The sequence below is a fragment of the Pelobates fuscus genome, chromosome 13 (assembly GCF_036172605.1).
Source record: "Pelobates fuscus isolate aPelFus1 chromosome 13, aPelFus1.pri, whole genome shotgun sequence".
Taxonomy (NCBI): domain Eukaryota; kingdom Metazoa; phylum Chordata; class Amphibia; order Anura; family Pelobatidae; genus Pelobates; species Pelobates fuscus.
The window spans coordinates 10387705-10410681 of NC_086329.1; the positions used below are offsets into that span (position 1 = coordinate 10387705).

Sequence of the window (22977 nt, forward strand, 5' to 3'; positions counted from 1 at the left end):
TGCACTGTAATGCATTCACCCTGTTTAGGGGCCTGCCTGGTCTATTACTGGAATTATTATTAACTCTTGGTTGTATCTGATGGAGGTCTAGCAGCCTTTTGCGTGGATGTAGTAACAGCCCGTTAAGCATGTTTGTTTATTTTAAATACACAGGTGCTCTCAAGAAGAGACACATTAAATGTTCCGGTATTGTATTAGCTGTTTGCATTTTGTTTTGTATTTTATAACAAAGGCTTCTCGTATAATGCATGTATATTAATTTTATTCACTATTGATTGAGCAAAACATTGTGCGACTTACATGCTGCACTTTTTGAAGTGTGAGTCATTAACAGGTGTGGTTTTTTTATTTCGAAAATATTAGAGTTGTGTGCGTATTAAACAGATTGACATTGCTGAAGGTTCTAACAAGTTTTCTGTTTGGTAAAAATAAATTAAAGGAACAGTAACGGCTTGTTCTCTGCTAGAAGAGATCAGCTAAGGTTAATGTAGATCAACTAAAGCTGTAAAAATGCATGGCATTGTAAATCCAGGTGTACTCTAAATCTAGCTAGTTAACTGATAAAAGTAAATTTACTCCAGGATTTGAGTTAGTTTATTCATAACAAAGCTGCTATATTTTACTTATAGCTGTACTGGTCCTTTAACAGTCAGGGGTTTTCCTGTTGTTAAATAACATCTTTTATTTTCTTATAGAAAGAAACAGAAACCAATGAAGACACACTTGGATCAAAGAAGGTAAAGGAACTATCTGTGATCGATGGAAGGAGAGCCCAAAACTGTAACATTCTCCTGTCAAGGTAGGAATTATTACAAAGTAGTATTTATAATTCACTCCAACCACAGTATCTGTTACCACCCTTTGGGATAGGCGAATCTGGCTTTTGTTGTTGGTATATTATTTTTTTTTAGTCCAGGTTAATGTAAAATGCCAAGGAAGAAAGCTAATTGCTAGCGCTCCACAACATAACTTCTCTCTTCATTTATGTTAAAATGACAAAAAAGTGGGACTTTAATTTGCTCGGAGGAGTGACGGATCTCTTCCTGTTCTTTTATATTCTATTGGTTGGATGGACCCAGCTTGTACAGTTTACTGTTACTGCAGGGAATCTCCCGATTCTGTAGGTTTGTCCTTGGTCATTTTATTCAGATTATGGTGGGTAGCTCACCCTGCGATGTCATCCAGAATTTTATCAGCAGCTGATTGGACTCCATAGGAACGATTTTGTTCAATTCTGTTGAGAAATGAGAAAAGATATTCTTTACTCCAATATGCCAGATTTCCCAGTAAGCGGTTATTTATGAACTATTCCATTTTAATTGTAATGGTTTAAAAATAAATGTTTTCTCAAATTCTTTAGATATGAAAAATAAACAAGAAAAACTTAAGCCATAAAATGTCACATATGTACCGTTCTTTTGTAAAGAACCCTTTATTCTGCTTTAGGTGAAATCTGTTTTCTTTAAGAGGAGAGGACTGGCTACTTTTAGTCTGAGGGGCAACTACAAGCATCTCAATTTAGACCCAATTAGCACGTTTCCACAGCCCACAACACTTCTTTCTTAAACCCTTCCCGATGTTCAATGCCGATCTACACAGAGTGGGTTTAACGCCTGTAGGATGGCATGGAACGCTCTGCAGATATGGTATGTGCAGGGTTAAATCCCTGCTCACACCAGGGAGCCCCATGTATAGATGAATACATGGGGCTCCCCTCTGACTGTGGGGCCAATTTTAGTGTCCCGGGGTGACTTTAAATCAATTTATAAAACCATGGCTGAGCGATTGTGCTGGGCTGCAGGCGACTTCACGGAGATCCCACGGGGTCTGAATTGACCCTGGCTGTCCCCAAGCCAATTGTAAAGCAGCCTCCACTTATAATTAGAGTGCATTTATTCTAAAAACAGCCAGTTGACGGCCGTCACAGACCATGAACTACTGATTAACTAGAAAACCCATTTTCTGATATTAAAGTTATTAGCAGAGGGTTTCTTTGGGGTTCGTGTAAGATAAGGGTTAATGTGTTTTTAGGGTTAGGGATAGTGTAAGGGTACGATTAGGGTAGGTATACATTGTGGTAGGATTGGTATAAGGTTAGCATCAACTACTAAAAATTAAATTAGATCCAAGACATGAGGCGTTTAACAGTCATGACTGACAAATTAATCTGTTTTGAGTTATTTTTAGTTACACCGGATTTTGCACATTTTCACTTTATAATAGTTTTTGCTCATATTTAACATTTTATTCATGCTTAATGTTGCATTGGGTATATATATTGGGTATGAGGGCACTTAAAGTGTAACCCTTTATAAACTTGAGGTTGTATTACCTCAAAAAGCCCTACTGGTAATTTCTGGAGAGTCCCCTTGCTAAAATTATAAAAAAAAATGGTGTTTTATTACCTGGAATCCAGCAACAGCACAAAGGGAAGGCTGGAGGAATCTTCCCCTCTCGCTGGCTGTAATGGAGGGAGTGTACACTGGGAGGTAGAAGTGAGCTCTGCCTGCAAGGGGAGAATATCCATGTATCTATTGCTAACATGCCAGGGCTGCAGCTGGTCCCCGCCACATAGTGCAAATTCCTCTAAATGTGCAATGTTTCAAGCACATGCACATCCAGACTCCTACCACCATGACAACTTTAAATCACTGAAGTGGTCATGGTGGTTGGAGTAACCCTTTGATATCACAGGGGAATAAACATAGCGAAAAATCTAGGTTATGTCTCAGAATTTGGACAATTGCCTTTATCCTTAAAGGGTTTATTTCAACATTAAAGGTTTATGGTAATACAGAGTAGAATATAATAAAAAAAAAAAACATGCAGTTCTATATTTTACTGTAAGGCACCAACCCTATATCTTCTCTACACTAATTGCCATGGGAGCAACTGAAAATTAATCAAAACAGACCAAGAGAACATGGGAAAGCATTGAATCAGCTTGTGGTTAGTCACTCCTCAGGTCTACAGGTTGTTTTAGCTCATTTGTACAATTACAAAGAGAACCTAAACCATTTGTATATTAGACTGAACACTTAAAAAGGACAGTCCAGTTCCCAAATGCAAGTTCTCTCTGCATGTGAGTTAAAAACTGGACTGTTGGTGGTCCTGGAGCTGGAGGACTGGTTTTGGGAAGCCGTGGGGTAAGCCATGGGGTAACACCACTAAAGGCTACCCCCCCCGGGTGATGTCTTGTCCCTTTGTACAGTCCTGTTAACAAGTTAAAGCCCTTTAAGGAAAATAAATGTGTTTCGGTCTAACTGCATACACAGTTTTCTTCCAAGTCTGGTTTCTAAATACGTAACGTAATACTTATATTGTCTTGTTTGACAGCCAAGAAGTTTATTAATTCTTTGTTACACATGTGTATAGTTATGCATGCTATTCAATGTGAAATAAAATAATGAAACCAGACTCCGCATTTCACACAGACAGACGTATGTTCTTTGGCATTTAACCTTATTTGCTTAACTAAACACAAGTATTTATCTGGAATAATTATACAACACATCACTGGAGATTGTTCGAACGCAGTGTGTGTAATTGTTCCTGTGCCAGTAATGTTTGTTATTTGAGTTAATACAGACGTGGTTTATCAGCGTAAATTTGGATACACTTCAACACATGTTATGTACTTATCTCATAAGAGATGTCCAAATGGTAGATACCCCACCTTACGTCTAGCACAGGATGATGGGAGTTGTACAACAACTTCGGATCTACATTTAGTCCATCCTTGAGAACTCCTGTTATGGGAGATTTTGAAACAAAGTCCTTTCCCTCAAACACCACAACAGCTAATTGTGGGTTAATACAAATGTCCAACTTCTAGGAATCCTCTGTTTCAGTCGATATACTTTGAGCGTGTCTGTACGTGTATCACGGTGTGTTAACATTCCTGCGAGGGTTTATGTCTGTGCGATGGAAGAGGTGCAGCACAGACTTGCAGATATGCGATTATAGACTGCGTGCTTTGTGACTAGCAATCTTCCCACAGCCCAACTCTTAATATTACCGTACATTGCTTCTTTCTTTTTGTTTTTTAATTGTACCTGTTTTAATGCAAAATCAGTGTATTTAGCCTTAATTTGGTTCTGTGGATCTGATAATCCTGATATTTTGCTTTACGATTATGATAATTTTCTATTAAAATAATTTACAATGATTATGTTGATAATGTTACTGTTGAATAACTTTGTGTATTTTTAAAAAAAAAAAAATTATTTTAAACAGATTGCTGAACTAGGATTTTGTGAAATGATGTAAAGTCTATTAATATATAGCTTGCCATAGAGTTATCTCCAATAAAATGATATTGTGCTGCAGTCTAATTTAAACAATCGGTACACCATACCAAACTTGCTTTCGAAAGACACTTGGAAAGGGGATTGTAGCCAACATTAGTACATTGCCAATTGATGGGATTTGCCGTTTAACAGCTGGCAGAGGTGACTAGTTCGAGTAGCTCCTACAGCCTGGAGATCACATTTAATTCTGACAGCATAATGTTTTCAATCATCACCTGTCTCTCGACCTCTTGGCTCTGACCCCATTATTAATCCTTGACCTGTCATGTATCGAATCTTTCAGACTCAAGCTGTCAAATGATGAAATTAAGCGTGCGATCTTAACAATGGACGAGCAGGAAGATCTTCCAAAGGACATGTTGGAACAGGTGAGGATCTATTACACACATAGTCTGATTGTCCCTACCCTCCTCTCCAATCTAGGGTCAAAAGAGCTAATGTTACCGCCAAACATGTAACAGGCATGGTGTCTCTTGGTCTGTGCGTGTTGACTGACTGGGCAGAGCTAATTCTGTAAATTAAATAATTAGTGTTCTGTTATAGCACAATTGAGGTCTAGATTATACGGAGAGAATTATCACAACAATCACAATGATCTAATAATTCTTATAAATGACTCATGGAGGATACGCGTTACTGAAAATCTATACGCCACGCCGGCTTTAGTTTAATTCATAGATATGGCATTCCAGATTAAACTCTATATAGGAACAAGATTCCTACCTGATGAGATAATTTTTACGTCTGACTACTGTAGTTTTTTGATGGTTGTAAGTCGGCGTTATAATATTCTCAATTCCATAATGTATGATTAGGTTTAAAATTGAAAGGAAAAAAAAAAATTATATATATCCCAACAAGCCCAAACTATTTCTCTCAAAATTGAAGGTGCCGCCAAATAACCAGATCAGTAAAATATGGAAGTTATTGGGCCTTTACAAAGCCTTAAAGAGCTAGTAACTCGTCAAAAGTGTAGATTGAAACCACAGCAAAATTGCCTGGTGGGGAATGTGACCAGGTACCGAGTGCTTTCAGTGGTGCATTTTGTTGCAGGTGATTATGTTCCAAAATCAATTCAACACAATAATGACAAACGTGATGTAAAGCCAGTTCAAGGTAGCGTGTTACATGTTTTGTGCAACAGCGCCTCCTGGGGGTATTATAGGGTAATACTAAACTTTGAGAGAGAGAAATGACATCCATTCTTGTTCCTCTTAAATGAAACAAATACCATGCAGCCTCTATAAATGAAATATTCTGATTTCATTTTTTTCAGTACTCTGAAATGTTGCCAATAATTATTGACTTGGAATTTAATCTTCTTTCTGCAGCTGTTGAAGTTTATTCCAGAAAAGAGTGACATCGATTTGCTGGAAGAGCACAAACATGCGCTAGATCGCATGGCCAAAGCAGACCGATTTCTGTTCGAGATGAGCAGGTATCAAATACTAGAGCGTTTTCCTACTGCTTTGCTCGTTTGATTGATGTAGGTCTGAGGTCTAATCAGTTACATCATTTCAATAGGTTAGACTGTGGATATACAGCACCCATGATCCTTTACACTTTCACCAACTGAGAGACTGACTTGTTATCCCGATGTAAAATACAGAAAATAGCGGCCTGCAACATTGAACGATAGTAGGGACCTTATAACAATATCACAAGATTTCGAATCTGAAAATGGTTCTCATCAGGTCTCCACTCCTTCAATGAAGTAGTTATAGTGCTTAAAGTATTTTAAAAGCAAATTTAGATCTAAACTGACCTGTGTAGTTCTCTCACGATTCTTACTTTAATTTATTTCTATTTGTAATTGTTTAATGAACACATTGACTTCATAGTTGTAATAAGCTGAATGCCGTCCTTAAATGTGCCTTTAAAGAATAGTCAATAACTTTCAAGTTAGGATTACTGTCAGCCCGTTGTAGTGGTTATGGTGCCAGAAGTACTCTGGCCTGTATCCCAGATTAAGGAACAAACCACTTAGTAACATTTTGCCCTCTTATCTGGGTCCCGAGCCTATTTCACGTTCTTGATGACGCACTTCCAGAAACAGATTCAGTCGTCATTCGTTGGCTGAAAGTATCAGCTAACTGCTCTCAGCCAATGAATGAAAGGCATTTGCACAGAATTGACATTAGCAGCCCAGAACTCTTGTTCCTGGGTATCTAAGACTGCCCCCTATGACGTTGCCAGAGATGGAGTTTGACCACCAGCAGCCAAGGGGTCAAACTCTGTATGTGCAGCATGTCATAGTGAAAGCTGCACTTACAGAATCCAGGCACCATAACCACGTCAAACCGTTGAAGTGGTTATGGTGTTCAGAGGAACCCCTTAAGTAAAACAAAGTTCGAAGGTATGCCTGCCTTTCTCTCCGGTAAATAGACTATGATTGTGGAAAGAAGTCGATTCTCTCCCAGACCGCTGGGATGCACTGTACTAAGCAATGACTTTACCATTTGTATTTTTTAGGATTAATCATTATCAGCAGAGGTTGCAGTCTCTATACTTCAAAAAGAAGTTTGCTGAAAGAGTTGCCGAAGTAAAACCAAAGGTGGAAGGTAAAGTTCTAAAATTGGATTCTAGAGAAGAGGTAGAATGTGTCTATCTAATCAAACATTGCATTATAAACCCTTGGGCAGGATGTATCATATTCTCTGTAACCCCTGAACATAGAACAAATTACTAAGCTATAAAACCAACATGCATGACAGCATTTTATAAGAAATGTCCACAAATATTGCAATACGAGCGTGACACTTGGCATTAGGGGTCGGTGCCCATGCCACACATACAGGAAGACTATTCTAGATAGATGTTACCGTTACAAATGATCCAGAGTGTTTCAATGCATTGCTTTGCTATTTGCCGTGATAAAGTACATTGTCAAATTTTAAAGGGTTACTAGAGCACTATGACCACTTTAGTTATTTGAAGTGGTTATGGTACCTGGAGCCTGTATCTGCAGCCTTTCACTGTGAACGTTGCACATGCAGAGTTTAACCCGCTGGCTAATGCCATTCATTGGGTGACTAACGTATTGGCTTCTGCAGCACCGTGTCACTGAGGAGAGGTCCTTCAGAGACCCAGGTAAGAGGGCAAACCAGTAGTAAACGGTTTGCCCCATTACCAGGGGAGTGGGCCACGTACTCCTAGAATCTTAACTGTACCAAAAAAAAAAAAGAAGCAAAGACTGACATGTTATCTCGTTGAAATCATGTGAAGTCTGTGTGATTGTCTGGCTGGGGTACTGACATAAGCCATGTGCTTTTTGTTTTAAACAGCAATTCGTTCGGCCTCAAAGGAAGTTCTGCACAGTAAGAGCCTAAAACAATTCTTAGAGGTGGTCCTTGCCTTTGGAAACTACATGAACAAAGGCCAGAGAGGGAATGCCTATGGGTTTAAAATCTCCAGCTTAAACAAGATTGCAGACACGAAATCCAGCATTGACAAGTAAGTCATTAAGTGATGTAACAAGGGGCATCTTCTGATTGCTGACCTTTATACAGAGGGGATTGGTGCTAAACCAGAAGTTAAATCAGCCTAAACTCTCTGCTCCTCTGGAGAAGGGATTGTGGAAATTTGCCAATTAAATCCCTGTTGTTTTAAGTAAGGAAATGCCTAAGCAGCTCATTACAAGTCAACACATTTAGAGGGTTATTTACTAAAATTAGATTTCAATGTGAATTCCATAATATCTGAAGTGGAAACTTAGAGGACAGAGAGTTGTTCCAGATCGGGAACTTTGACCACAAATTCTCACAACCTGATCCCAGGTTGTGAGAGAGAGGCGTTTACTCTGGTTTATAGAACTCTGAGGACAATTCTCACGATTCTTCATTCCTGCTTGTAATTTTTACCATATGTTAGTGATCCCTGTAGATGTCACGCATTTTACTTAGGGCGTTACACTCCCACTAGACGCTGCACTATGTGAGGATCCAAGTGTATATCTGGTTAATGGGAGTCTGTGTGCGTGATCAGACTGCTAACACAGCAAATGCTGCTCGGATGCCTTTCCAAGCAAAATATAACGATAGAATTCCTCTCCGTAAACGTTAGCGGGGTTATTGCTTACAGAATATTGTCTACGATATCCATTAATTTCCTTCAAGATTCCTGGTCTATTTTTTGTGCTGCGTTATCACACATTGTAAGTTATGAATGATGCCAGAGGCATCGATCTCTCGCTCTGTGTGTAGACCTGGATTGTATACGATCATACTGCTATAAGAGTACAAACCCCACCTGACCCGCTACTCGGGTTGCATCTTGGAAAAACTGCAGGAAGAGAATCTATGGATTTTCTTTTCTAATAAATTGTCCCTTGATATCAGTGTTATCATGATGTAAAAATACCAGTGTAACGTTGGTGGACTACTACACCCTGAGTGTGGACATTAACCAGAGATACCGCCATGCAAACACAATCATTCTATCAATCTGCAGCCGTTGATTCCTAAGATATCAATATCATTCACTCTGGTAACACTGATCTATACGGCTTCCTTTATAGAAACATCACCCTGTTGCACTATCTCATAACGGTTGTTGAGAAGAAGTATCCGAAAATCTTAAATTTGCATGAAGAGTTGAAAAGCATCCCTGAAGCCGCAAAAGTAAAGTAAGTTTTAAATAATCTGATTATATCCATAAAACTAAAATAACACACCTTGGAAGTTCTGTTTTCTACTTAAAGCATACCTCCCAAGTGTCCCTATTTTGGAGGAGCTCTATATTGTTGGTGTGTGAATGTATAACAGAGCTCCACAGCAATAATACTCCCAGTAATGTCTGTGTATAACAGAGCTCCACAGTAATAATACTCCCAGTAATGTGTGTCTGTATAACAGAGCTCCACAGCAATAATACTCCCAGTAATGTGTCTGAGTATATAACAGAGCTCCACAGCAATAATACTCCCAGTAATGTGTCTGAGTGTATAACAGAGCTCCACAGTAATAATACTCCTAGTAATGTGTCTGAGTGTATAACAGAGCTCCACAGCAATAATACTCCCAGTAATGTGTCTGAGTGTATAACAGAGCTCCACAGCAATAATACTCCCAGTAATGTGTCTGAGTGTATAACAGAGCTCCACAGCAATAATACTCCCAGTAATGTGTGTCTGTATAACAGAGCTCCCAGTAATGTCTGTGTATAACAGAGCTCCACAGTAATAATACTCCCAGTAATGTGTGTCTGTATAACAGAGCTCCACAGCAATAATACTCCCAGTAATGTGTCTGAGTGTATAACAGAGCTCCACAGCAATAATACTCCCAGTAATGTGTCTGAGTGTATAACAGAGCTCCACAGCAATAATACTCCCAGTAATGTGTCTGAGTGTATAACAGAGCTCCACAGCAATAATACTCCCAGTAATGTGTCTGGGTGTATAACAGAGCTCCACAGCAATAATACTCCCAGTAATGTGTCTGAGTGTATAACAGAGCTCCACAGCAATAATACTCCCAGTAATGTGTCTGAGTGTATAACAGAGCCACACAGCAATAATACTCCCAGTAATGTGTCTGAGTGTATAACAGAGCCACACAGCAATAATACTCCCAGTAATGTGTCTGAGTGTATAACAGAGCTCCACAGCAATAATACTCCCAGTAATGTGTCTTTCAACTAATATTAAGGTTTTTTTTTTTTTTTTTTTTTGTCTATTTGAAATGTTGGGAGGCATGTTAAAGGAACACTCCATATACCATAACCACTACAGTGCACAGTAGTGGGTATATTTACCAGTGTCTGGGCAACTCCCAACTCCCATGTTACGTAGTCTAACAGTACGAAAACAGTTTAACTTCTTACCTAGGATTGGCAAAGTGTCACTGCCCGCCTCCACTACTTCCAACACAGAGCCAGAGATTTTCTGTCTGAGGGCAATAAACTGTCCCTGCACCGCAGAGATTAGTACAGGGGAGGATACATGCACTTCCAGCTCTCTGTCAGAGTTAGTGGAGATGAGCAGTGCCAGGGCACATCTGAAACCATAACCACTTGGACCGTTTCTTTAAATAGCTGTTAACTGAAAGCTTTGCTTAAGTTTCATGAGTTCTTTGTGGGTCAACGTACATTAACGCTGTCTTATTACCCTCAGTATGACTGAACTGGATAAAGAAATTAGCACGCTTAGAACTGGATTAAAGGCTGTGGAGAGTGTAAGTACACCAGCTTCGTTCAGTAAAGACCAAATATCAATCCTTAATAGTAGATGGAGGTAGAAGTTCATAAAAGTTCCTTCTGTATAGCTTGTGTAGTTAAGGACCCGAGTTTCCTGTAATCCGCTTGGATCCCATTGAAATAACGATATCAGTCGACTTCGACGTCTCTCCGATAGCTTTTGAAGTGAACTTTGTCACCCGACAATACAGAGCGCGCCGAGACGTCGACGGATATTATTATTTCAATGGGATCCAAGCGGTTTACAGGAAACTCGGGTCCTAAACTACACACGCTATTTTATTGCATACAGAAGGAACATTTACGAACTTCTACCTCCAACTAAGGGGACTTTTTGGTATAAGTATGTGGTGCAGTATACTGCGAGCTGGGATGAATGTACCAGTACATATGGTTTAATATTTTCATCGGTTAGTAAGCTAGTGTGGGTTGTAGAACATGTTTTAAAACTTTGGAATACATTGTTGTCCTTCCAAGACTCCTTATAACTATTATTGGGACCTTTTCACTAAGCAACAATCATTAAAAGGACTGTTTTCTTGGACTGATGATTAAAGGTAAAAATGAATTTTTATTAACCGACTCTTGATTGAGTCAATATTAGTTTTGAGATTGTTAAAGACACACTCTGGGTGCCATAAAAACATAATCAAAATCTAGTTGTTATGGTACCAGAAGGTCACTGGTGCTGGCTTCCCTTTTATGGTTTAAATCGTTCAGAATAGTGTAACCACCAAGGTCTCCCTCTTCAGCTCCCTCGGCACTCCCAAACTTCTCTTTCAGGAAAGTGTGAAGATGGAAGCCTAGAAGTGCTTTGGGCAGAGAAGTCGCTAATTGGCTTAGAGCAGTCAGCTGACTCAATGACTCCCCATTCGCAAAACGGCTTGAGAAACACGTTTTTCTAGCCATTTTTATGAACCCTAAAAAGTAAGCCAGCGCCAGGGACCTTTGGACACCATAACAACTTAATGTTAATTAAGTTATGGAGCCTGGACTGTACCTTTGTTGTATGTGCTATAAAATAGCCCCTAGGATTCAAGTGTGTTTTTAGAGGGGCTACTACATAGCCACACAGTGAAATTCACTAATGCATAACGTGTCCGATGGAATTCTTGAACAAAATGTAAACATTAACCAATATAGAAAGAGTGCTCTGTGTATAGAAGGTGCTTAGTAGATAAATCAGACAATGGATGCAGGTGAAAAAAGAGCACGTGTAAATACCCCCATATTTTACACACAAAGTATAATACAAAGAAAACAGATAACCCAGGTGGAACAAACCACTATAGGTGTCTCTTAGTGGAGCGCTAAGAAAGGCAAACTTACCCCTATATACAATGGGGAAATGTACACTAATAATATTCCTATATGGTAAAGAGATATACACAATGGTGAAGTATATCAAGGTCCAGTAACATAAATGAGACGATAGTGGGGACCACACTCACATGGTTAAGAGCCACATACAGATAGGCTCAAATCACTTCAATTGGCTCCTCACAAGGTGAGCAATTACTTCATATTATACGGCTATTTGCAATTTAATCTCTTGATAATACTGCACAAAGAAGTTATCTTGTCTTTCTTCCTTTTTTGGTGAGGATACGGACAGTAGAGCATAAGAAGGTTTTGGTATTACCTTAATATACCTATGCTGAAGTGATTTGAGCCTATCCGTATGTGGCTCTTAACCATGTGAGTGTGGTCCCCACTATCGTCTCATTTATGTTACTGGACCTTGATATACTTCACCATTGTGTATATCTCTTTACCATACAGGAATATTATTAGTGTACATTTCCCCATTGTATATAGGGGTAAGTTTGCCTTTCTTAGCGCTCCACTAAGAGACACCTATAGTGGTTTGTTCCACCTGGGTTATCTGTTTTCTTTGTATTAAAATTTAAACACTATCCAACTCTGTTCTACAGGTGATTCTCGTTTTGCAACCTGTTTTACGATGGCTCAAACTTACGACCAGCTCTCTCTCAGGCTGGTAAGTGCGAACCTTCGTGGGAATTAGAGCATATTCCTGATCTGCTGCCTTTGTCTATGTTCGGGGAATTTTCCCCAAATACAGACAAGAGCAGGGAATCCCTTAACTCCTCACTTACCGACCAATTCGTTTTACGACTGGGTCGTAGGAACGGAACCCGGTCGGTAAGGGAGTATTTGTAGTCTTAAATTTAGAATTCCTTGTTCTCCATAATTCTCATTTTAATAAATAAGGGTGTTACCACTGGCTGTAGGAATGTAAACAACGGAGCCTACATGTGATGGGTGCTAGGACAGTTTGCTGCCATGTCCATACTGTGCCCGGCCTCTGATGGATCACTTCCTCCAGGCTCTGAGTGGTGTTTACTAGCTCTAACGTGAAGGACTGAGCGTTATTCCCATCCTACGAATGGGCACTCAAATGTAAAATATGGAGTTTTTTTTATTATTATAAATTCAGAAACATTCTGTTGACATGTGAGAAATGAGACATGTTACTAAAGGCATTGCATCCCTACCCGCCTGTATGTGTTTGTTCTAATACTAGTGGTTTCGGATTTAATTAAAGAAACTTGTTTTCCAGGAGCTGGATTTCCAGAAGAACCAGTCGTCCCAGCCAGGAGATAAATTTGTGTCTGTTGTCAGTCAGTTCATTACTGTAGCTGGGTTCAGCTTCTCCGACGTGGAGGACCTGCTCACTGAATCCAAAGATCTGGTGAGTAGACCATGACACAAAGTATCAAAATCCAGTTTCCAGTTATGTGTAATTTACCGAACTCCAGACAGAAACCACCACTGACTGAGAGCAGGTAAAATGCAGTGTCAGTCTTTCAGAATTGCATTGTTTCACCAGAAATGAAAATAAATAGATTTATAATCAAGGACAATATGCAGACAAAATGCCATGAATCTCAGAATGGAAAGCATTGGATTGGACAAAAGTTATCTAGGATGATGACTTCACTGGAATATAAAGGGGATGGGGGACACGCACAGGTTATAAAATTCGAATATATTTTTAAAAGTTTTTTTTTTTTTCACACAGTAGTAGTTTACTCACTAAAATGAGATTTCAGCCAAAGTGTGTTACTTGGAGATGTGCAAACTGTTCCAATCCAGTTATCTGATCACTCTCCGTTTCATATATAAATCTCAGAATACATCCACCGTGAGCATCTAGCAATAACTAGTGTGAACGGCAGTGTTTCAGGAATACTAAATACATTTCAGATCCGCTATTTAAGCCTAAACTTTGATACCAGAGTCTGCCCCTGTTGCAGGAGAATACAGCTGTTTTAACAGAGCTAAGCAGGGCCAATACAGGACTGCCCATTGAATGAACATGGAACTGATTAGCGAACTGGAGAATCAGGAAACAGGGCTATGGCCACAGCTAAGATGTTAAACCATTCTAAAATGGTTTGATAAATTCACTCTGGAAGGACGCTAGGACACTCCTGACACCATAACTACTACAACACACTGTAGTGCTTATGATGCTTGGAGTATTCCTTTAATAAAGTTATGAAGTGAGAACAGATTTTCCCCTGTAGCCTTGCCATTTCGTAATGACCACACCCCCAGTGGCTGTCAATCAAACAGCTACTAGAGTCGTTGGACTAACATTTATTCAACAATTGTTTCTATTTTACACCAGCTGTCAGTACATACAGAGTGCAGGCTCCAGACAGAGTGTACATTCAATGCTTCTCAGAGAGGCATCATTAGCTAAGCTTGCACTGTGTGTCCTCAACGATCATTTATGAGAAACATAATTGGGCAAATGTCATCAAGCTTGTTGACTTCATAGTAGACAGAGGTCGGGCAACACAGAGGAGTCTCTCTATGGTGGATTAAAAGGTAAGTCTGACCATTATTTAAAGGAACATTCTAAGCACCACAACCACTGAAGTGGTCATGGCACCAGTATCATTTGTCAAACTGTTTTAGAATGTTTTCACAACTTACCTGAGTCCAGTCAGGTGGCCTCAGGCAATATTTACATATTTTATTTGCAGGAGAATCTGGTTGGCTCCAATGTCCTAGGTAGGACCACACTCAATGGCAGCGTGCGTCAGTGAAACCCAGACTAGTTGTCAAATAGTTGGGCAACTTACAATGGATTGTAATGGTTCTGGTGCTCAGAATGTTCTTTTTAAAGGAATGTCATAAAAATGGCCTAAGTTTGTTACACAACCCCATACGATAACCACAACATAAACTGACAAAATCCTCAAAATTATATAGAAAAAACACCAACAAAAAAAGTTACATAATGCAGTTCTGCAACTGAGAGCGTCTCTTTACAGATGCCCGTGTTAAACGCATCTCATTGGCCTAGCTGCCTAGCACACATTTGGTTTTAATATAAAAAACATATGGTTGTAACGGAGAACAAAACAACTTCAAAGTGAGGTTTGGAGTAAGTTTCATAACTCCTGTGGTGCAAACTATAAATTTTATGTGTAGAAGCTAACCCTTCGCTTTTCCTGATCCTAAATAGATGAAAGAGTAGGAAGTGGTTAACCAGCACGCCTGTTTCAATGATTAAACCAGATTCAGGCCACTTACCAGCAAAAAGGCATAAAAAGGTAAAAGTCAGAAATTGGCCGAAGTGCTGGTCTCTTAGCAGATGTGGATTTCTTTAATGTGCTTGGTTAAGTATGTAAAAAGATATTGATTTCCTGGGGTCCTATTTTATAGGATTAGTAATATTTTTTTAATATGAAAAAAATAAACGATTTTCTTAGATTTACTGATTTTTAGCAGGTGGTGACCTGGACTTCCTATCGGAGGTTTTGACTCTCCACCAGCCTTTAAGAAATATTGCTCATAGCGTTGGTTATAGTGAAAGGAGCCCATTCTAGTTATTGATGACTGTCAGAAATGTCCTATACCCATCCTAAACTAAAAATGCCACTATACCCTCCTCTTATTATGTTTAATTGTGTGCAAGGATTGGCGGACACATGTCAGCCACTTCCTAGGGATCTCTAGAAAGAAATTACCTTTAAAATTGAGTTATTTCTTATTACAATTAAGTAAAAATGGGGCTCAGCTCCAGCTGGGGTAATAGCCCTACAAAGCAGGGGACTGCTAGAGGCCACTCGAAGTGCAAGGAGAAAGCTAGATGACTAACACATGGGTTTTTTATATTTACCATTTGTTCTGTTTTTATCTTTTCATTGAGAAGTAATATGTTGAAAATCTTTAATTTTACACAAATCTCCACTTCCTTTATGGTTTTGTTTACATACAATGTATATTCCCTAATCACAGCCAGACAGGTAAAGTGAATAACAGTGATTATATTGTTACAGGGGCAACAAGTGAACAGTCAATTTTTAAATTCCATGTGTTGGAAGCAAGAAAAATGGGCAAGTTAAAAAAAAAAAAATCTGACTTTGACAAGGGCCAAATAATGATGGCTCCAAAATATGTTCACACACTGTACAATGGGGGAGGGGGAGCCCTTTGTCCCTCTCCACCAATATTAATATTGCCATTTGAATATGATATAGGGGAACATTGTTAAAATCATACTGAGCACGGTCAGATTGTGATGGAAATCTGCGGTAATTTAACACTTCCTGTCCTGTCATTTCAGTTTGTGAAGTCAACCAAACATTTTGGAGAGGAAGCCAACAAAATGCAGCCAGATGAGTTTTTTGGAATGTTTGATCAGTTTCTTCAGGCACTTTCTGAAGCCAAACAGGAGAATGAAAACATCAGAAAACGAAAGGAAGAGGAAGAACGCAGAGCGCGGATGGAAGCACAGGTTAGTACTAGGATTTAATTCATCCCTCTCCCTTCCTAAACAACGTACAGCCATTTTCTCTGGCCGTCTCACCAAACAATTCCTGAACTCGATACATATTGTAACATTGGGTGTCTCCTCTTCCCATGCGCTGCATGATCGCCTAGCACTCCGTACACCACGACTTCAGCCGCACATTGACCTCCTGTTGCTATTTCACTGTCTGTGGCACAGGTACTATAGACCAGGGCTGCCCACCCAACAGGTAGATCCCCATATGTTGGGGAACTACACCTCCCATGATGCTTTGCATGCCTTTAGAATGACAAAGTACCATGGGAGGTGTAGTTCCCCAACATATGGGGATCTACCTGTTGGGGTGCCAAACTGTGTGCCTATAATTACAGCCAAATAATGAATACAGCTTAACATAATATAGAATTGTTATTAAGCAAACAAGTAGTGATGGTGGAACCCCTCATAGACTCCCCTTAACTAGAATTACCAACAATTAAAAGATTATTCTAGATTAGAAGATAATTTGAAACGGTTTTATTAGAAAAAAAAGTGGATCTAAAATACATAACAATGCAGAGGACATTACGAATTAGAACAAAGATCCATTTAATCAGTCGGATAGATCCTTGAATAATGTTGGGACTGTGGAGCAGTGTTCAGGGTCAGCACATGGATTTACCTGAACCATAGAGGAAAGAGCATGATTGTGAGCGAAAAATATATAGAATAATGGGGTGATCAAAACCTAGTGGGTGCGAGAATGAAAAGAAACCCTATTGTAATACTTTGCAAAACGTATACAGAGTTCTAAAATGGAGATGGTCCCTCTTATTGGAGTATTTTAACCCCTTAACTAATGTGTGACATGTCATAATTCCCTTTTATTCCAGAAGTTTGGTCCTTAAGGGGTTAAAGTAAAGTTTGTTCAATATCATTAGCAAGTGGTAGAACCCATGGAATAAAACAGAGGTAGCTTGTGGATAGTTGGAAAAATATATTATAGCACTATTAAAGCTCCCTATGTGTTGCCACAGGTCAACAAAAGTGCTGACCAAATAAATAAAGATAAAGATTGGAGGTGTAGTTTCCTCTATGGTTCAGGTAAATCCATGTGCTGACCCTGAATACTGCTCCACAGTCCCCACATTATTCAAGGATCTATCAGACTGATTAAATGGATCTTTGTTCTAATTACTAATGTCCTGCTGCATTGTTATGTATTTTAGATCCAGTTTAACATTACATGCTACTAGTGAAGCTCAGTGAGACACTTTGTGCCCTATCTATTCCAAGTATTAGGATTACATTTGGTTTCCCCAATCTTTTTATACGGCACATTTGACACCTAAAGCACTTCTCTCTTTGCAGCTCTTGCTGTCCTGTGTATGTTTGTAAATTATTTTTCTAATAAAACTGTTTCAAATTATCTTCTAATCTAGAATGACCTTTTAATTGGTGGTAATTCTAGTGGAAGGGTTCCACCATCACTACTTGTTTGCGTTATGCCCATATTACCTACCTTCCCCTTGTTGTGTCTAACTTCCATCTGTAGCTATCATTTTCCTTTTCATCATATAGAATTGGAGCACACAGCCAATATTGTAATATGCTTAGAAATAAATGAATACATTTCATGGTGTAATAAGGCAATACAAACATGAAATATCCAATTCATAAATATAAACGCACAAACGGAATCTGCTATAAGAGAACAGTGCTAAAGCTGGATCACACAGTTACTTTTACAATCCTCAAATTGCTCAACATTAAACACTGCTCGTCCCGTAACATGTTTATAGACCAGCTCCCCACTGGATTATCTAGTCTGGTCTCACTAGTGGTATCCGGTATCGTGTAATCTCTGCTATATTTAGGGTCTCAAGCAAGTCCCCATAACCAACAAATTGCATTGTTTCCACATGGGAACACAACCGAGTAATTGTTAAATCCTAGAACAAAAATATTCAGAGATTCTACAAACCTAGGACACTTTAACCTGGTACTTTATCCCTTCACATAGATTAGAATGATCAAGTGCTGTGAATTAAAGTAATTTAATAATATCTAAAGTGTAACCACTATTCTGCATAAATAAGCAAAAAACGCTTAAACCATATTACTTTGTAGCAAGATGGAGATCACCATCAGGCTTTAATATGAGGTTGCCTAAATGATAAATTGTATGATTAGGAGTGAGGAGGGTAAATGTAGTAACATTCCAACAGGAATATAAACTAAACCCTATTTCTCGTAGTTCAAGGTAAAAATGGAATACTTAATTACAGTACAATCGTTCTGTTCCATCTACAAACAATTTTAGGTTTAGTCCCTCTTGACAGTCCTGGTCTGTGACCTCTGCACTAATGTAAATAATGCTTTTTTTCCCTCTAATTTTTCATTGTTAAATCCTAGTCTATAGTACTTGGGAACCACAGCTCTAGAATACAGTTAATTTAGAGAATTTGTAACTCGTCTTGTCATGGGAGCCCTCTAATCAAAGCCTTCTGAGAAAAGGAAACCAATTTTAGCATGGTGAAGTCCTAGCCGATTAGAGTGGAGATAGCATCGTTTACGAGCGAGTGCGTCCGAAACGGATACAAGACCAGTATCAGATGTTCAGTTCATGTGATCTTTAGTCACCACATACTGGAGCTAACACACAACCATCATGAGCCGTTTTGAGATGATATGTAGAGATATAGGCTATAAAAAATTATTTCTAAACGCTAAATAACTGAGCAAACCTTGAGAAAGGGGCTCCTGCGAAGGCCCCAAAAAGTGATGGGCAACAAAGAAACAAATCAGATAGCGACTAGTTATTACAGTAAATCAAATATAACAAACAGTAACATATTACAATATAGTCCTGGGTATATTTATCATGTAGTTTGGGGGAAGAAAGTCAGGCTTCTTCTAGGTGCTTGAGGTATATCCAGGAATACATATGAAGAAAAGAAAGAGAAAATCCAACAGAGGAATATGTCTTGTCAGTGAGACACACACAACATACAACTTCGTGACTGTCTAACACGGAATGGAGCTTAAGACAAGATCCGGTATAGACTTGACAATCACAAAGTTGTATGCTGTGTGTATCCCACCTACAAGACATATTGCACTATTAGATTTTCTCTTTTCTTCACATGTACTCCTGGATATAACTCCAGCACTTAGAAAAAGACAGACTTTCTTCCCCAAACTACAAGATAAATATACCCAGGATTGTAATATTTGTTACGGTTTGTTGTATTTGATTCACTGCAAGAATTAGGCTCCACCAGACACAACCTGTTGTTGTTTCTCTGCTATATATTCTATTACAGAGAGTGACAGTGCACACATAGTACAAATCATGAAAGTTCAATGTTATATAACCACTTGTGTGCCTTTGCTTGAATTGAACAAGGTGGGGCCCTTCTAGTTTACATTTACCAGTTGATAAATGTTCTAACCAAGAACAGGTATGTGTGGATCTTTCACCTTCATGATTACTTGTGTATATTGCAAAGACCCCCGAAGGTGACCTCTCCTCTTACGGCCAGGTGGCCGTGCTGTGTAATGGAAGGTAGGTAGTCTTCTTCATCTGCCTGGAGCCACATAAGTGCTGTACTCTCGCACATGCATAAGAATACAACACTGAAGTCTATGGCAGATCTCAAAACTGTGGAATCCTCCATAGATTATGTTTAGCGCTGAGCGAGACCTTATCCGGTTCCCACTGCTGGGATTGGACAAAAGAGGACAGCAGAACTCTGCATTTTGTCAACCTCAGGCTTGCCCTGAGACAAAGTAGTCCCCTAAAGAATGTGTTATCAAATACTCAGAAGTGACAGAGCCAACTTTACATCCTTCCAATATATCCGTGCAGTATTATTTATTACACAGATATCAGAATCACCGGAAAAGACAGGAGTCCTATCTTCATATTTGTTCTAAAACAGACCTAAAGAGGCTATTTACCAACGTGTAAAATGGTGAGAATTCAAAGTGAAATTTAAGGCAAACCAGACAAACTGAATACATAGCTTGGAGAACTGTGTTTTTTCCCCTTCAATTCTGCTATTTTAAGTCAAATTTTAAAGTCACTTTGAATTCCTAACCGTTCACGCTTTAGTGAAAACCACCGGAAATAGACAGTCTGTCAGAGAACAGACAGAACACTGCCCCAATCATTGAATAAACAGGAAAAATCAAATATCAATGAACCGTATATAGAAGGCAATGTGATATCTTGGCAAAAAGTGTATAAAAAAATTATCTTCAAGAAATAGTACAACGCTAGCAATCAAAACACATTATAGGGACATTATTTATATTCCTGTGTAGTGTTCCTTTAAGATAAGATTCTGGGGCTCTCGTGTAACTGTAGTGGAGGTGGGAGCAGCACCACCGACCCCAGGTAAGAAGTCAAACTGCACTAAGACCGTTTCACTGCTTACAATGGGCGCCACTGTGTTTCTGCCACCATAATCACTACAGCTCTCCGTAGTATTCATGGTGCCTGGAGTGTCACCAATAGATTATATGTACAGGTTAACATTCTTACATCAAATGTTCCTCTGTTGCGGTGTGTGACCTACTGCTAATTTATTTTATTTTTTTCCCCTTTCAGCTTAAGGAGCAACGTGATCGTGAACGTAAAGCGAGGAAGGCGAAGGAAAGCGGCGAGGAAGAGGGAGAGTTTGACGACTTGGTTTCAGCTTTACGTTCAGGCGAAGTCTTTGATAAGGACCTTTCCAAATTAAAACGGAACCGCAAGCGCATAATCAGCCAAACTACCGAGAGCAGCCGGGAGCGACCTGTGACCAAACTGAATTATTGATCTGCTACCAGAACCCGCCCTTATAGACTTCTAACAGACTCTATAGAACTTTCCATCACACTGCCTTGGGATCCGTTACTGTAACCACGGGGTTTTATGGGGGAGTGGGAAGATGTTTGTATATATGTACTCTATGTAATATAATGTGTGTGCATATGTATGTGCATAAAGTATATTTATGCACACATATGTATATAGTTTGGAAGAGTTGATGCACATATAAAATGTGTTCTTATTGCAGTATTATGTATATATGTGTATAGATGTGGACACATGTATACATACCCACTGTTGTTAAGTTGGGTTTTTTGAGTGGGGGTTCTTCCTATAGTGGAAGATCCCTCCCCCCTTTAATTTAGTGCAAAAGCACAAACCATGTTCTCCAGAATAAAAGCAAAATCATTCCTTAAATATTCCATTTTTTTTCATTGTATTCTGGAACCGAGAAATGGTGATTTAGATAACATTACCAAAAATATCTGGTGTGGTAGCATCTTCCAAAATGTTAAACCCTTCCTGAATATGACAGGGCTATATTCATGCCCAACTGCTTGTCATGAAGGGGTTAAACCTCTGAGTGCATGCATCCGTCTGTAGCTTATAGGACCAATAGTTCCCTCTCAGAGACTGCACTAAAACCCATAACTCCAACCATCATCTCACTACTACTGAACGCGTTAATCTGTGCTCCAAGGTTTCTACACAATTGACACTTGATCTTTTAGAAGGTTTCGGTTAGAGGTATAAATCAGATTTATTAACATTTTCAAAAAAGATTGCTCATTGCTGTATAGAAATTTAAAATAAAAATAAATTAAAAATATTTTTTATACCGGAGCATTTTACTGGCTGACTCAAAAAGAATAGAGTGTTTGCTGTAAGAATCTAACCGATTCATAGAATTTTCATTGTTCGGGTTAACAAAAAACCAACCCGATACAACTGTTTCTGTGCCCTTACCATTGCTCTGTTAACGGCCAATTCTCCTTTGCGCAATGCAAACTGTTACAATTTTACCAGTGAGCACACATCTCAGGGACATAGATCAAACTTCCCTCAAATGAACTGCAAGTTGGTGCTTGCCATGTGTAGCTTAAATAAAAAGACAATACAATACTTTTGCAATATGTTAGTACTGTTTTTAACTTATTTAATTTTCATAAACACTGTTATTTCCTCTCTACAGAGAGACTGGACTATTAAACTGTTGTAGAGAAGATTTTTAATTCATAAACAATTATTCCAAGTTGTGTGTTTTGTTTGTTTGTTTGTTTGTTTTTTAAATTGTACAATAAAGTCCCAAAAAGGACATTCACTAGGTGCACCGTCATGTGTTCTAAATATTCCTAAACTATATGCAAAGTATATGTCATTTCACTGGTAGCAGCTGGAAAATGAATGGACATTTTATTTAAGGTTAATTTCTAAATACGTTACTTTTGGTTGGCAAATACTCACATCTGTCAAAATCAGACAAACAAACTAAGTTTTACTTTGTTGATAAATTTGGCAAAAACTAAAAAGCAAACATTCCATTTGTCTCCAACGATCTTTTATAAGATGACTGCTAATATGTACATGATTTGATTCTAATTGTACAACACTGCCTACGTTATGATATACAGAACGGGTTTCCCTAAAGTTTCATTTAGTAATGATCAATTATAGGTTTGACTTTTTTTTTTCTTTAACCCCTTAAGGACACATGACATGTCTGACACGTCATGATTCCCTTTTATTCCAGAAGTTTGGTCCTTAAGGGGTTAATGCACCTTCAAGTCACTAAACATTTATTTAATTAAGTCTTTATATTTTTTATTGACTTTCTACACGGGTGTGCTGTTCACAATACTAAAACTGTTTCGAAGCACACTGAA

At 38.8% G+C, this 22977-nt stretch overlaps 1 protein-coding gene across 7 annotated transcripts in view; it reads left to right on the forward strand.

The window, feature by feature from the left end:
* Positions 1-22346, forward strand: part of DAAM1 (dishevelled associated activator of morphogenesis 1) — a 121495-nt gene extending 99149 nt beyond the window's left edge. For 5 of the 7 annotated variants that reach the window (XM_063440059.1, XM_063440060.1, XM_063440061.1 and 2 more), the window contains 11 exons: positions 154-186; positions 696-799; positions 4594-4678; positions 5642-5748; positions 6783-6871; positions 7595-7763; positions 8827-8934; positions 10423-10483; positions 13087-13218; positions 16111-16281; positions 20891-22346. In XM_063440059.1, the coding sequence (XP_063296129.1) occupies positions 154-186; positions 696-799; positions 4594-4678; positions 5642-5748; positions 6783-6871; positions 7595-7763; positions 8827-8934; positions 10423-10483; positions 13087-13218; positions 16111-16281; positions 20891-21100 (1269 nt within the window). In that variant the 3' untranslated portion in view covers positions 21101-22346. The remainder of the gene's footprint in view (positions 1-153; positions 187-695; positions 800-4593; positions 4679-5641; positions 5749-6782; positions 6872-7594; positions 7764-8826; positions 8935-10422; positions 10484-13086; positions 13219-16110; positions 16282-20890) is intronic. The other 2 variants (XM_063440064.1, XM_063440065.1) reach the window with 1 other exon arrangement.
* Positions 22347-22977: the final 631 nt, after the last annotated feature.